We start from the raw sequence: 14,210 nt of genomic DNA, 5'->3' as shown, positions 1-14,210 counted from the left end.
TAAATAGGGTTCTTCCATTCAGGGATAATTATATACTTCTGATATAACATGCTTATGAAGATATTTGAGTTTTTCATTTAGGTGAAAATAACATTGGTAAGTATTTTACAAGTAATCTGTGTTCTATTCTAAAATGCAGCTCACGGGTTTAGCAATATATACTTAGATTTTATACTGAAACACAAAACGAGCACCATAGGACATTGAAAAGAATAGGGCATGGCTGTCCTTAGCAAAAATTTTATATCGCATATGGGAGCATACAGTACTCATAAGTAGCTTGTTTATAATGCTCTGTGTGATAAGTGCGTGCTAACACAATTCAAATCTAATTTTACTGTGGTATCATTAAGCATTGGGGGAAAGGTTAGGAGAATTTACCTGAAGAACTAATTCACTGTCTCCCCTTTCAGGATTACATTTTAAAGACGATTTCTGTGGTTGAATTATCATTGGAAGAGTAAGTCCATTTCAAGAGTCCTTGGAGCTGGTCTTCACCTCGAGGAAGCAGTGGCTTGTTCCAGGAAGCCACTTTTGGCCTGAGAATTTACCCAGTATGCCTAATCAGGGAGAAGACTGCTATTTTTATTTCTATTCTACATGCACCAAAGTAAGACTGGCATCTCTAAGTCAGTTCTTTCTGTGGTTTCTTAAATAAAATTAGCTAAGATTTCCCTGCATTCTGAACTGTTTTTATGTTGTGTCTTGCTCAGCTGTTATATCACCCACTACCAGTCTTTAGTAAAGAATCATGTAGCTGGGCATGGTGGCGCATGCCTTTAATCCCAGCACTTGGGAGGCAGAGGCAGGCGGATTTCTGAGTTCGAGGCCAGCCTGGTCTTCAAAGTGAGTTCCAGGGCAGTCAGGGCTACACAGAGAAACCCTGTCTCAAAAAAAAAAAAAAAANAAAAGAAAAGAAAATCATGTGTGAAGAACACATCACTCATTTTCCCTCTTCATTTATATAATTATAACTTTCTCATGTGCCACAAAACCCCAAAATGTCCATGTCATATAGTCATCATTCTGCCATAATCAATCTAGTCCCAGTGCCTGCAGGAGACTTGGGACTTGGGCCTCTACCACTCAGCAGCTTGAATTTTTTTTTTTTTTTTTTTTTTTTTTTTAAAAACTTTGTTTAGCTGAGTGGGTGGGTTACATAATACTTGGAGGAGCTGTTATGGATTAAATTTGACCTCTTCACATTTTCTGCTAGTAAGAATGCTATTTTTTTAATGCTCGTTTAGAATTTTGCTTTCTCTTGTCCTGTTTGTCTGCTTGAGTTTTCAGTAGCACTATTTCGGTCTGCATGTCATTTTCTTTTATTTCTTTATGGCTAATCCTGTATTTGTATATTATAGTTGGTTGTTCTAAAATCACCGTGATAGTGTGTTTAAACAGATAAATCTAGCTAAGCATGGTAATAGAAATAGGGTTGCAAGTTCATCCTGGGCTATAAGGCCAGAAATTCCAGGGGTGAGGGGCATGAAGTTTTCTATTGGGTGTGTATTGTAGCTCAGCTGTAGAGCACTTGCAAGCGTGAGGGTTGCTGGATTCAGCTTCTGACACTGCAAAAGATTTTAAAAATACCAAGACTTTAATATCAGCATTTCCATTTAATATCAGCAGTTTGTACAATAGCATTTTGTTTCAGATAGTAAAAGTAACTTTTTTTAAAGATGTATTTATTTTATTTATACAAGTATACTGTAGCTGTCTTCAGGCACACCAGAAGGCCGCTATGTGGTTGCTGAGACTTGAACTCAGGACCTCTGGAAGAGGAGTCAGTGCTCTTAACCGCTGAGCCATCTCTCCACCCCAGATTTATTTATTTATTTTATATATGAGTGCACTGTAGCTGTCCTTAGACACACCAAAAGAGAGCATTGGATAGCATTACAGATGGTTGTGAGCATCATGTAGTTGCTGGAATTTGAACTCAGGACCTCTAGAAGAGCTGTCAGTGCTCTTAACCACTGAGCCATCTCTCTGCCCCCCCCCCCAAAGTAACTATTAGTCATATATTAATTATGCTTCATCACTTGCAGCAGCCTTTCAACTTCTCTTTTATTTTCTATCAAAAGCTGGAAAATATTGATGTCAGGATCTGAAGCCATTTTGAATATGCTTTAGTGGATATTTTCTTTCCTGAGAGTCCTTGTCTTTTTCAGTCCTTTAGTCAGTTGTGTCACTCAGTAGGTTGAAGAGAGCTGGGTATGATGGCATGCCTTTCATCCCCAGCACTGGTGAGGCGGGGACAGGTGTTCTCTGTGTCCAGGACCTGCCTGGCTTACATAGAGAGTTCTAGGCTTACCAAGACTGCATAGTGAGAACAACAACAGCAAAGAAGTAGGTTAAGGCTGGGGAGATGGCTCAGTCAGCAAGATTTGCATGTTCCATATCCAGAATCCACATTTTACAAAGCCAGGCATGATGAATGGCATGCTGTTGTTCTGGGGGTGTAGAGGAAGATTCATCCTTGAGCCCTGTCAGTCAACCTAAATCTGCATGGGGAGTTCCAGGCCAGTGAGGGACCCTGTCAAACAAACAACAAAAAGCAATAGGTTATTCTAGTACAGATTGACTGCTTTCAGATGGTTGTTATTGCTGTTACTGTTACATCATTTCCTGCCCTGGAGGTCTTTGTTTACTAGTGTGTTTATTAGGTTCTTGGACACTATTCTTATGGTCATGTGCCACAGTCCTTTCCTGTTTTATTTACAGGGTGACAGCTGCCCATTCCGTCACTGTGAAGCTGCACTAGGAAATGAAACTGTCTGCACACTATGGCAAGAAGGTCGTTGTTTTCGACAGGTGTGCAGATTTCGCCACATGGAAATTGATGTAAGTTTCCAATATTTGTTACTATAGGTATATAGAATCAATAAAAAAATATGAGGACAGTGACTAGTGAGGGTGGGGTGATTCAGTAAAAGCACTTAACTGCCAAGCACTTAACTGGTGGGGGTTGGGGTGCGTGCATGCTGTTGCACACATGTGGAAGTCAGAGAACACCTTGACCTGTAGGAGTTAGCTCTAGTTCCACAACGTGTGTTCTGGAACTTGTGCTAAGATGCTTGAATTTTGTGGCAAATACCTTAACCTGCTGAGGCATCTTGCTGGCCAGTGTTTCTAAGTTTTAAAACAAAGGGGCTCAAGAGATGGCTCTGAGTTTAAGAGTACTTACTGTTCTTGCAGAAGACCTTTGTTCCTAGCACCCAAGTGGTAGCTCACAATTGTCTAACTATTAAGGCTCTGGTGCCTGCCTAGACTTTCACGGACACCAGTCACAAATGTGATAGATATTATATATATATATATCTCCATACATACATTCAAGAAAAACATGTGTACATAGAAAATAAAATAAATATTTTTTCTTCTGACCCACTTAACGATAAATTACTTCCATCTTATCTTCTATTTCCCATTATGTTGAGAGTTTCCTACAAACAAGGCATTTTCCTACACAACAGTAGCAAACAGTGAAAATTAAAACATGAGAATTGGTAACACTTGCCCTCATGCAGGTTTGCTACTGTCTGGTCATATCTTATATTGAAGGAGCAGTCGCACTTACAGATCACATGTGGTGTATAAATGCTTTAGTCTCACAGGACAGTGTCTTTCATGATAGTTGTAGGGCAGCTGTTCTGTAACATATGATTCAGTTTATTTTTACATTTTCATTACTAAATTACAATTGCATATGTCTCCTTTTTAATTGTATGTGTATATGTTGGAATGTTTCTGTACCACATAGGTAGGGCCAGCAGAAGTCAGAGGAGTTGGATCTCTTGGAGCTGAGTTACAGATACTTGGGAGCCACGTGTGGGTGCTGGGGAACTAAACCTTTAGGCCATCTCTTCAGCTCCCTAGATGCTATCTGTTTCATGGGACATAACAAAAGCAACATTCTTTTTATTGTACATAGATAATTAAATGGCACACAATTGCAGTTTTCCCATTACTGCTCTAACTTTTTTCACAGTATAGCTACATTGCTTTACTATAAAGTTTGTGTGTGTGTGTGTGTGTGTTTTAAAGATTTATTTATTTATTTTATATATATGAGTACACTGTAGCTGTCTTCAGACACACCAGAAGAGGGCATTGGAGCCCATTACAGATGGTTGTGAGCCACCATGTGGTTGCTGGGAATTGAACTCAGGACCTCTGGAAGAGCAGTCAGTGCTCTTAACCACTGAGCCATCTGTCCAGCCCCACTATAAAGTTTTAATAATTAAAAAACTATGTATGTGTGTTTGTCTGTCTGTAAGTGTGTACATGTATGTGTGTATGTGGGGGTCCGAGGAGGACTTCACAAGTCACTCGTTGTACCATGTGGGCCCCAGAGACAGAACTCGTCATCAGCTTCGACAGCAGGTACCTGCACCACTGAGCCATTTCACTGCCCCAGTTTAGACGTTCTTTAATGCTCTAGATACTCTAGATGGCCCATTTCCCACCAAACTTGATTTTTCCCCTGGATCTATTTGTGTTAGTGTGAATTATTGGTTTTCTGTTTTTGCTTAATGTGTTATATCCATTGTATTCCAATTTAACGTTTTAAGAAGCCTTCAAGCTGACTTATTTATTGGGGGGCACTCCTTACCACTCTATCTTTGCTTTTTGGTCAATAGAGGTTTTCCAGGCCTTTTAATCTTTGTAATTTTTTTACTCCTACTCTAAAATCTATATAAAGACATACTGGTTTCTTTCAGTGAAGAAAGGTAGACAGACACTATGCTTTGGTCTGTCCCTATTGCTTTTCAAGTCCTTAGTGGAGAGAGAAGTGGGGGATATATAAATAAGCATGCATTGCTTTGGGTCTTCATATCGAAAGGCACAAATTCACATAGGTGCTTTCAGCTTATCAGTACCAGGGTTCAGTGTGGTTTCTTTTGTTACTGTCTTAAAAGCGAGAACCATTCACACCCTCCCTCCTTCTTCCCTCCCACTTCTCTCCCCTCCACATCCCCCGTTCTAATGTTGCATGAAGGTACTGCTTCATAGTGTCACCCTAACTCCATTGTAAAGATCCCTTCCTCCTTGAACTATGCATCCTGCTGAGGACATCTCACTCTTTCAAGATCCTGGGCTCTGGTACTTTGTGCTAGGCCACTCCTTATGTGAGATGCTTGGGCTCTGGTGCTAGGCCACTCCCTTATGTGAGATGCTCCCATAGTCCCATTTACTTTCTGCTGGGTACCAGTTTCTCTCACAGGACTCTTGTCTTTCTGTGATACTATTCCACAGTTTCCATGAATACACTCTCTTCACTGCACTGGAGCCCCTTCTGTAGAAAAGCTTTCCTTGATTCATCCTCTCAACCCTTAGGAAACCATCCCTGTTACAGTGTCTTCCCAACCCCTTATGGGCAGCATCTTAGATTCTTGGTTTGGACTGCTTTGTATTTCTCTTTCAAATGAATATGTAATTCCTTCAGAGTTGATTTGTAGTTCAGTTGTTATGGAGGAGATGAGGAAAGAAGGAAGAGGGTGCCTATGTAATTTGTCTGCTTGGGCTTATAAAGCTGCTCCAGGGCTGGTGAGATGGCTCAATGGTTAGGAGCACTGACTGCTCTTCCAAAGGTCCCGAGTTCAAATCCCAGCAACCACATGGTGGCTCACAACCATCTGTAACAAAAATCTGATGCCCTCTCCTGGAGTGTCTGAAGACAGTTACAGTGTACACACATATAATAAAATAAATAAATAAATCTTTAAAAAAAAAAGCTGCTCCAATCTGGTTCCCAGTTTCTAGTTTTATACCTGCTTTCTGAGTTGCCTACTGTGCAAGCAGTAAGGTGCTCATTAAATTGAAATTCTATTATACAGCCCATGCTAATTTACCCCAGTGAGTCATCTTCCTAGCCCCTGAATTTGTGAATACTACACCGATGTTTCTAAGTGAAACAGACAGCCAGGTTCCTATTATCCTCTGCGTCTGCAAAACTTCATCAGCCAGGCATACACCAATACATAAATTTGTTTCGTGTGTTTCTGTCTTGCAGGATGTGTTGGTACACACTTTGATCTCAGTACTTGGGAGACGAGGGCTGGTGGATCTCTGGGAGTTTGCAACTTTTGAAAGCTCATGTTCTACCTTTACATGACTCCTAGGAAGAATCTAAGAACAGGTCTCTAAAATACCGCATCCCTATAGGAGCTATCACAAGAGTAAGGATACACTTCACATCACAGGACAGAAGGGTATTGGGGTCTGTGGAGTTTGTGGAGTCTCTTTAGGCTTGCTTGTTCCTGTACTCTTTCCCCTGAAGTGGAAGGTAGCAACTCACTGCAGTGGTCTCCCGTGGAAAGCCACTTAGAAACTCACCACACACCATCTGTCTTATGTACCAAAATCCCAGACTCAGATGTTCAGCATGGACCATATCCTTGGTACAAAAAGTCTAGGCACAGTGAGTCTCTCCTTTCCCACTCTGACCTTTAACTTGGAGGTACTCTAAGAGCCATGCTTTCAGGTGCCAACCAAGCAATATCACATTCTAATATTTATTTGTTTGTTTGTTTGTTTTGCACAGACTTATTTCGCTGTGTCTGATGAGAACTCAATATTTACACATTGTTCTCATTGTGTAGAGCTAAGTCTATCAGAGATACCACTGCAGCAGTTTGTAAAGTACTAGGAACAGTGTAGCTTTGCTACCTGCACACTGTGGAGGGGTGGGCATCAGTTAACACCAATAATGAACTTAAGGTGGACACTATTTAATAAGGAGGGATCAGAATCTATTAAGGGAAAATGTAGAGGGAACAGAGCAGCAGGCTAAACATAGAGGAGAGATCAGTTAGCAGTTAAGAGCACTTGTCGGTCTTGCAGAGGCTCTAGCATCCACACAGCAATGCACAAATGTCCCAACTACTGTTTCAGGAGGTCCCACGCTGCTTTCTGGATTCTTCTGAACGTTGCAGGCACAAGGCTGGCACGTGGTGCATGTACAATTCAAGCAAAACACACATACAAAATACATAAGTCTAAAAAAAAATCCCTTTTAAATAAAATAGAAGAGGGGAACGATTTGTACTTGTATTTGTTTGTATGTGCATTTAAAAACTATCTGGAAGTATAAAAGAGACCTTTAATCATGGTTGTGGAGATGGAGTGAGCTCTAAGGACTCTGTTCACAACATATCCTTACAGTCTTATTTTCATTACTGATGGATTCAGTAGTCACTAATGTGTCTGCTCAAGAAAATGTGTGTGCAAGACATGTTGAGAGAGAAACACACCAGTCCCTTGGGGTGGAATAGGTGACAAACAGCTCCCATGCTATAGTCATGTTCCCTTGATTGCCAGCTAGTTGCTCCTGTGCTCTTGGTTGATTATTTTGCTTTTCAAAATTAGTAGCAAAAAAAGAAGAGACAGTCTGACTGAGAAACAGCAACAAATACATATTAAGGAGAGTCAGCCTCCTCCTGCCCTTGTTTAATTTGCTTCCTTGCCTTTTGAGATAGGGTCTCTCTGTGTAGCCCTGGCTGTCCTAGAACTTAGTTTGTAGACCAGGCTAACCTCAAACTCCCAGAGATCCACCAGCCCTCGTCTCCCAAGTACTGAGATCAGAGTGTGCACCAACACATCCTGCAAGACAGAAACACACGAAACAAATTTATGTATTGGTGTATGCCTGGCTGATGAAGTTTTGCAGACGCAGAGGATAATAGGAACCTGGCTGTCTGTTTCACTTAGAAACATCGGTGTAGNCCTACTGTGCAAGCAGTAAGGTGCTCATTAAATTGAAATTCTATTATACAGCCCATGCTAATTTACCCCAGTGAGTCATCTTCCTAGCCCCTGAATTTGTGAATNCTACACCGATGTTTCTAAGTGAAACAGACAGCCAGGTTCCTATTATCCTCTGCGTCTGCAAAACTTCATCAGCCAGGCATACACCAATACATAAATTTGTTTCGTGTGTTTCTGTCTTGCAGGATGTGTTGGTACACACTTTGATCTCAGTACTTGGGAGACGAGGGCTGGTGGATCTCTGGGAGTTTGCAACTTTTGAAAGCTCATGTTCTACCTTTACATGACTCCTAGGAAGAATCTAAGAACAGGTCTCTAAAATACCGCATCCCTATAGGAGCTATCACAAGAGTAAGGATACACTTCACATCACAGGACAGAAGGGTATTGGGGTCTGTGGAGTTTGTGGAGTCTCTTTAGGCTTGCTTGTTCCTGTACTCTTTCCCCTGAAGTGGAAGGTAGCAACTCACTGCAGTGGTCTCCCGTGGAAAGCCACTTAGAAACTCACCACACACCATCTGTCTTATGTACCAAAATCCCAGACTCAGATGTTCAGCATGGACCATATCCTTGGTACAAAAAGTCTAGGCACAGTGAGTCTCTCCTTTCCCACTCTGACCTTTAACTTGGAGGTACTCTAAGAGCCATGCTTTCAGGTGCCAACCAAGCAATATCACATTCTAATATTTATTTGTTTGTTTGTTTGTTTTGCACAGACTTATTTCGCTGTGTCTGATGAGAACTCAATATTTACACATTGTTCTCATTGTGTAGAGCTAAGTCTATCAGAGATACCACTGCAGCAGTTTGTAAAGTACTAGGAACAGTGTAGCTTTGCTACCTGCACACTGTGGAGGGGTGGGCATCAGTTAACACCAATAATGAACTTAAGGTGGACACTATTTAATAAGGAGGGATCAGAATCTATTAAGGGAAAATGTAGAGGGAACAGAGCAGCAGGCTAAACATAGAGGAGAGATCAGTTAGCAGTTAAGAGCACTTGTCGGTCTTGCAGAGGCTCTAGCATCCACACAGCAATGCACAAATGTCCCAACTACTGTTTCAGGAGGTCCCACGCTGCTTTCTGGATTCTTCTGAACGTTGCAGGCACAAGGCTGGCACGTGGTGCATGTACAATTCAAGCAAAACACACATACAAAATACATAAGTCTAAAAAAAAATCCCTTTTAAATAAAATAGAAGAGGGGAACGATTTGTACTTGTATTTGTTTGTATGTGCATTTAAAAACTATCTGGAAGTATAAAAGAGACCTTTAATCATGGTTGTGGAGATGGAGTGAGCTCTAAGGACTCTGTTCACAACATATCCTTACAGTCTTATTTTCATTACTGATGGATTCAGTAGTCACTAATGTGTCTGCTCAAGAAAATGTGTGTGCAAGACATGTTGAGAGAGAAACACACCAGTCCCTTGGGGTGGAATAGGTGACAAACAGCTCCCATGCTATAGTCATGTTCCCTTGATTGCCAGCTAGTTGCTCCTGTGCTCTTGGTTGATTATTTTGCTTTTCAAAATTAGTAGCAAAAAAAGAAGAGACAGTCTGACTGAGAAACAGCAACAAATACATATTAAGGAGAGTCAGCCTCCTCCTGCCCTTGTTTAATTTGCTTCCTTGCCTTTTGAGATAGGGTCTCTCTGTGTAGCCCTGGCTGTCCTAGAACTTAGTTTGTAGACCAGGCTAACCTCAAACTCCCAGAGATCCACCAGCCCTCGTCTCCCAAGTACTGAGATCAGAGTGTGCACCAACACATCCTGCAAGACAGAAACACACGAAACAAATTTATGTATTGGTGTATGCCTGGCTGATGAAGTTTTGCAGACGCAGAGGATAATAGGAACCTGGCTGTCTGTTTCACTTAGAAACATCGGTGTAGAATTCACAAATTCAGGGGCTAGGAAGATGACTCATTGGGTAAATTAGCATGGGCTGTATAAGCAAGGAGACCTGCCTTTGAATGCCCAGCACCCACGTAAAAAGCTGGGCATGGCTGCACTTAGATACAAGCACAGTGTTGGGAGCAGGAACAGGATCATCTGGGGAGTTGGCTGGCTGGTCAGCCCAGCAGAAATCAGCTTCAGTGAGAGACCCTATCTCAAGTTGTAGTGAGGTAGAGAGCAGTAGAAGCTACTTCATGGCCTGTTCTGCCCTCCATGCAAATACCTGCTCATGTATATACATTCAGTTCACATTTTGTAGCAAAGAAAAAAGAGGCAGGCCAGACATTTGATTGTCTGTGCTCATAGGGTCCTTAAGTAAAGTTACTATAATATCTTACTCCGTCGTCTAAACTGCTATATTATCCTGCTTTTCTTCATCAAATACGGGCATTTAGGGCTTTCAGGATGAAGACCAGAAAGGAAGAACAGCTCCTTCTACCTCTCCATATGCCTAAACATCACAGTCAGCAGCTTCTCTTGCTAAACATGACCTCCTGTGTCAGTTTAGAATTTAAATCAAAAAATTAATTTAGGACTTACTTAGCTTTTTATTTGAAAACAATGTGTTCTTTTTTACAGAAAAAACGAAGTGAAATTCCTTGTTATTGGGAAAATCAGCCAGTGGGATGTCAAAAACTAAACTGTGCTTTCCATCACACCAGAAGCCGCTATGTTGATGGACTCTTCCTACCTCCAAGCAAAAGTGAGATTGGTTTTGATTCTAAAAGAGCAGTTGCTATTCAGGGAGCACCTTCTATTCACACCTCTGTTAGTCCAGTGGGAGCCGTACTCTTTCTAGTGCATAATGAGGAAACAAAACCTTATAGAGGTTAGGTGATAAGTATGCACGGAGAGGACCAAGTGTTTCTTGTCATGTCAGATTATATTACTATAGTTATTTTTATTTTCTTACCAAACCTTTAGATGCTTTCAAAAGAAACTTAATTCTCCAGACCAGGGGTTGGCAAATTGGGCCCTCTTTCTGTTCTGTAAAATGAAGATTTACTGAATGCATACTTTCTGTGGCTGGTTTTGTGTTAATAGTGCAGAGTGAACTAGTTGAGAAAGAGACCATTTGACCTACAAAGCCAACAGTACCAGCCATCTAGCTCCTTTGTGGAGACTGGGTTATGTGCTGTAGCCTGAACTGGCTGAGAACTTGGGATCCTCCTGCTTTAGTTTCCTGAGTGCTGGGATGGTTATAGTCGTTCACCATGGCACCTCATGGACTGACTAGTGCAGCATTTTATAGGCTAGCTAAAGTAAACAATTCTTAATGAAGGCTTCCTAGAAAATGTTTGTCCTGTTGTTCCAGGGCTGAGGATCAAGCCCAGGATCTCAAGCATGCTAGATAAGCCCTCTACCACTCTATTATATCCCCAGACTTAAAATAAATCTTAACTCCACAGAAATCTGTGGTTTATTTTCAAAGTCCCTTTTAAGATAATTTTTATGTATAATTTATAATAGTGGGAGGTGACTGTGATGCCCTCAGAAAACTAAGGCAGGAGGAATATAAGTGTGGGCGCCAGCCTGGGTTACATAGCAAAACTATCACACACGCACACACACCCCAGCCGGGAGATGGAGGCAGGTGGTCTCTGCATTTTTTCGTTGAGCGTATGAACTGTAGAGTCTCAGTTTTACAAAGGAACGTCTGGTGTTGAGAACTAACTCTTGGGGTTATTGCTTTCATTGCCTGCCATCTGCTTATCTCCAGTAAAGGAGCCATTGGTTCAAAAATACTTTTGTCGTCATGGAGACTTTAAAATGAAACTGGGAAAATTAGGTTTAAAAAACATATAGTCTCTAAGAAAAATGTGCCAAATGTATCATAAAGGACAGGGTGTTTGTTGAGCAGGGATTATAGTTCTGTCTTCTAAATTTATGTCTGGTTTTGTATGTTTAGCTGTGTTACCCACTGTGCCTGAGTCACAAGAAGAAGAAGTAAAGACTAACCAGCTCACAGTTCAACAGAACAAATTGTCTGTTCAGTCTAACCCGTCCCCTCAGCTGCGGAGTGTGATGAAAGTAGAGAGCTCAGAAAACGTTCCCAGCCCCACACATCCGCCTGTTGTAATCAATGCTGCAGATGATGATGAAGATGACGATGGTACGTTTTAGCTCTAGTGAACTAAACATGAAAAGATTAAAGCTCTGTACTTGTTCTTATTGGAGGTTTGCTTTACATGTGTGCATACAGATCAGTTTTCTGAAGAGGGTGATGAAAGCAAGACACCTGCCCTGCAGCCAACTCCTGATGTCCATAATGGATTACGAGTGGCTTCCGCCCGCAAACCTGGAGTCTGTTTAAAGCAAGGTAGGAAGAGGCTGTTGGGTTTCCAGCCCTAGAAGTATCCCTGACTGTTGTAACTTCCATTGGCATTTACTGCACAGCCACTAAGCTCTAGCAGATATGCTATGCTCATAGAATGTGTACTTTCTCGTAAGTCATTTACTCAAAGCATACTTGAATGACTGCAGCAAAATACAAAGAAAAGGGCTATAGTTCCTCATGTAGTTCCCCCTTGGATTTCTCAGGTGAATGCTTGAATTTTGGAATAAAGACTCTTGAGGAAATTAAATCAAAGAAAATGAAGGAAAAATCCAAGAAGCAAGGTGGTAAGTCATCAGTTTTGGCATGAGTACTTGCATGTTTACCAGACAAGAATAGTAAAGAGACTTCTGGCAACAACAGCCAAATTCAGCAAATACAGACCAATTCTGTGGCTTTGATTGATGTGAGACATGACTGCTGGAGCTCTTTTCCATCCTCACTGTTCAGAGCTGAGTCTATATAATAATTTAAAAACCTACTTATCTTCAAAGTGATTGATGGTGTTTTTGAGATAGGGTTTTTCTGTGTAGCCCTGGCTGTCCTAGAACTTACTATGTACACCAGACTGGACTTGTGCTCATAGAGATCCATCTACCTCTGCTTCCTGAGTGCTGGGATTAAAGGCATATGCTGCCATGCTGGGTTAGTATCTTGAAATATTTAACTGTAAAGAACTACAGTTAAGAGCCATCTTAGGAGCCAGTAGAGCAAAGTGCTTGCTACACAATCCTGAGAATCTGTGGTGTATCTCCAACCCACATAGAAAGCCAGACATGGTGATTCTGGTTCTCGGGGCAGGAGGATTTCTGGGTTTCCTGGCCAGCCTAGTTTAAGCAGACCTTAGGTCCTTATAAGATACAGTCTCCTGAGGAATGAGAAGAGATGACAGAATTGACCTCTTACTTCCACATGTAAACAGAACCTACTAAAAGAACATGTATGCATTAGGCAAAAAAGGGTTCTGTTTTTGTTTGTTTGTTTGTTTGTTTGTTTGTTGTTTGTTTTTTTGAGACAGGGTTTCTCTGTATAGCTCTGGCTGTCCTGAAACTCACTTTGTAGACCAGGCTGGCCTCGAAATCAGAAATCCACCTGCCTCTGCCTCCTGAGTGCTGTGACTAAAAGCGTGCGCTTGGCACAAGAGGTTTCTTAAGATCTACAAAGATTTTTTGCTGGAGCTCACTTGTCTCAACCTAGTAAACATATTTCCTACTCTAAGGTAATAAAGAGATGTATACTAAATAGAGTAAATAGTTGGATCTGAGGAGTCTGTTCTTAAAGCTTACTCTGTAGGAACCTTATTTTGAGGATGATAATATTCAAGTGGGAACACTAGCATTGCCAAGGCTGATGGCTAACCATGCATCTGCCTTAACCTTTAGAGTAGTGTTAGCCTCCCAGGAAAACAGAAGGCTGAGTGTTTACCTAAGGGAGGCAGCAGTCTCATAGAAGCAGACTCTTGACTTGGACTAGCCTTAGTAACCACAGATTATTTATTTGTCTTTTTTCATTCAGAAGGCTCCTCGGGAGTTTCCAGTATTTTACATCAGCCTCAGCCCAATCCAGGCCCTGAGAAGGAGAATGTTCGGACTGTGGTGAGGATGGTAACTCTATCAAGCAAACCAGGTAAGCTAGAAGCAGGTCTCAAGAGTTGTTGGCCTTTAGGTGCTTGGCAACACAAAAGCCTTGGGTGATACATTTGTTTACTTTGGAGTTTTAGGAGGACTTTAAACATTTTGATCAGATATGAGGTTGAAAATTTGGTACATTTGACCTATTGTTTTTAAAGAGTTGGAATTTTTAGTCAGGCAGCCTCACATTATGTGCATCTAATTTAACATTTTCTCTTTGCTTCGGCAAGTTTACTGCTCATTTTGAGTAAAGAATGTTCTTACATTTTTAGAATGATAGAAAAATGTTTATCTTTTTACTAAATTGCTTAAAATCTAATAAATTGTCTTAGTTTTGGTTACTATTGCTATGACCAAACACCATGACCAAAGCAACTTGGGGATGAATGAGTTTAATATGCTTCCACATCACTGTTCATCATCAAAGGAAGTCAGGACAGGAACTCAAGCAGGGCAGAAACCTGGAGGCAGGAGCTGATATAGAGGCCTTGGAGGAGTGCTGCTTACTGGCTTG

General features: G+C 41.3%; 1 protein-coding gene across 1 annotated transcript in view; it reads left to right on the top strand.

Annotated features, from left to right (window-relative positions):
• Nucleotides 1–451: 451 nt before the first annotated feature.
• The window catches only part of Zc3h11a (zinc finger CCCH-type containing 11A), a gene marked incomplete at its 3' end in the record, with an annotated part of 28,967 nt that continues 15,208 nt past the window's right edge, over nt 452–14,210 (top strand). Inside the window, exons 1-7 of the mRNA XM_029538690.1 lie at nt 452–610; nt 2,725–2,844; nt 10,310–10,433; nt 11,640–11,843; nt 11,934–12,050; nt 12,272–12,352; nt 13,581–13,691. Of these exons, the coding sequence (XP_029394550.1) occupies nt 557–610; nt 2,725–2,844; nt 10,310–10,433; nt 11,640–11,843; nt 11,934–12,050; nt 12,272–12,352; nt 13,581–13,691 (811 nt within the window). The remainder of the gene's footprint in view (nt 611–2,724; nt 2,845–10,309; nt 10,434–11,639; nt 11,844–11,933; nt 12,051–12,271; nt 12,353–13,580; nt 13,692–14,210) is intronic.

This window comes from Mus pahari, chromosome 5 (genome assembly GCF_900095145.1).
Source record: "Mus pahari chromosome 5, PAHARI_EIJ_v1.1, whole genome shotgun sequence".
Lineage (NCBI taxonomy): Eukaryota > Metazoa > Chordata > Mammalia > Rodentia > Muridae > Mus > Mus pahari.
Note: the sequence above shows the minus strand (reverse complement) of the source record. Positions and strands in the feature narration are given on the sequence as shown.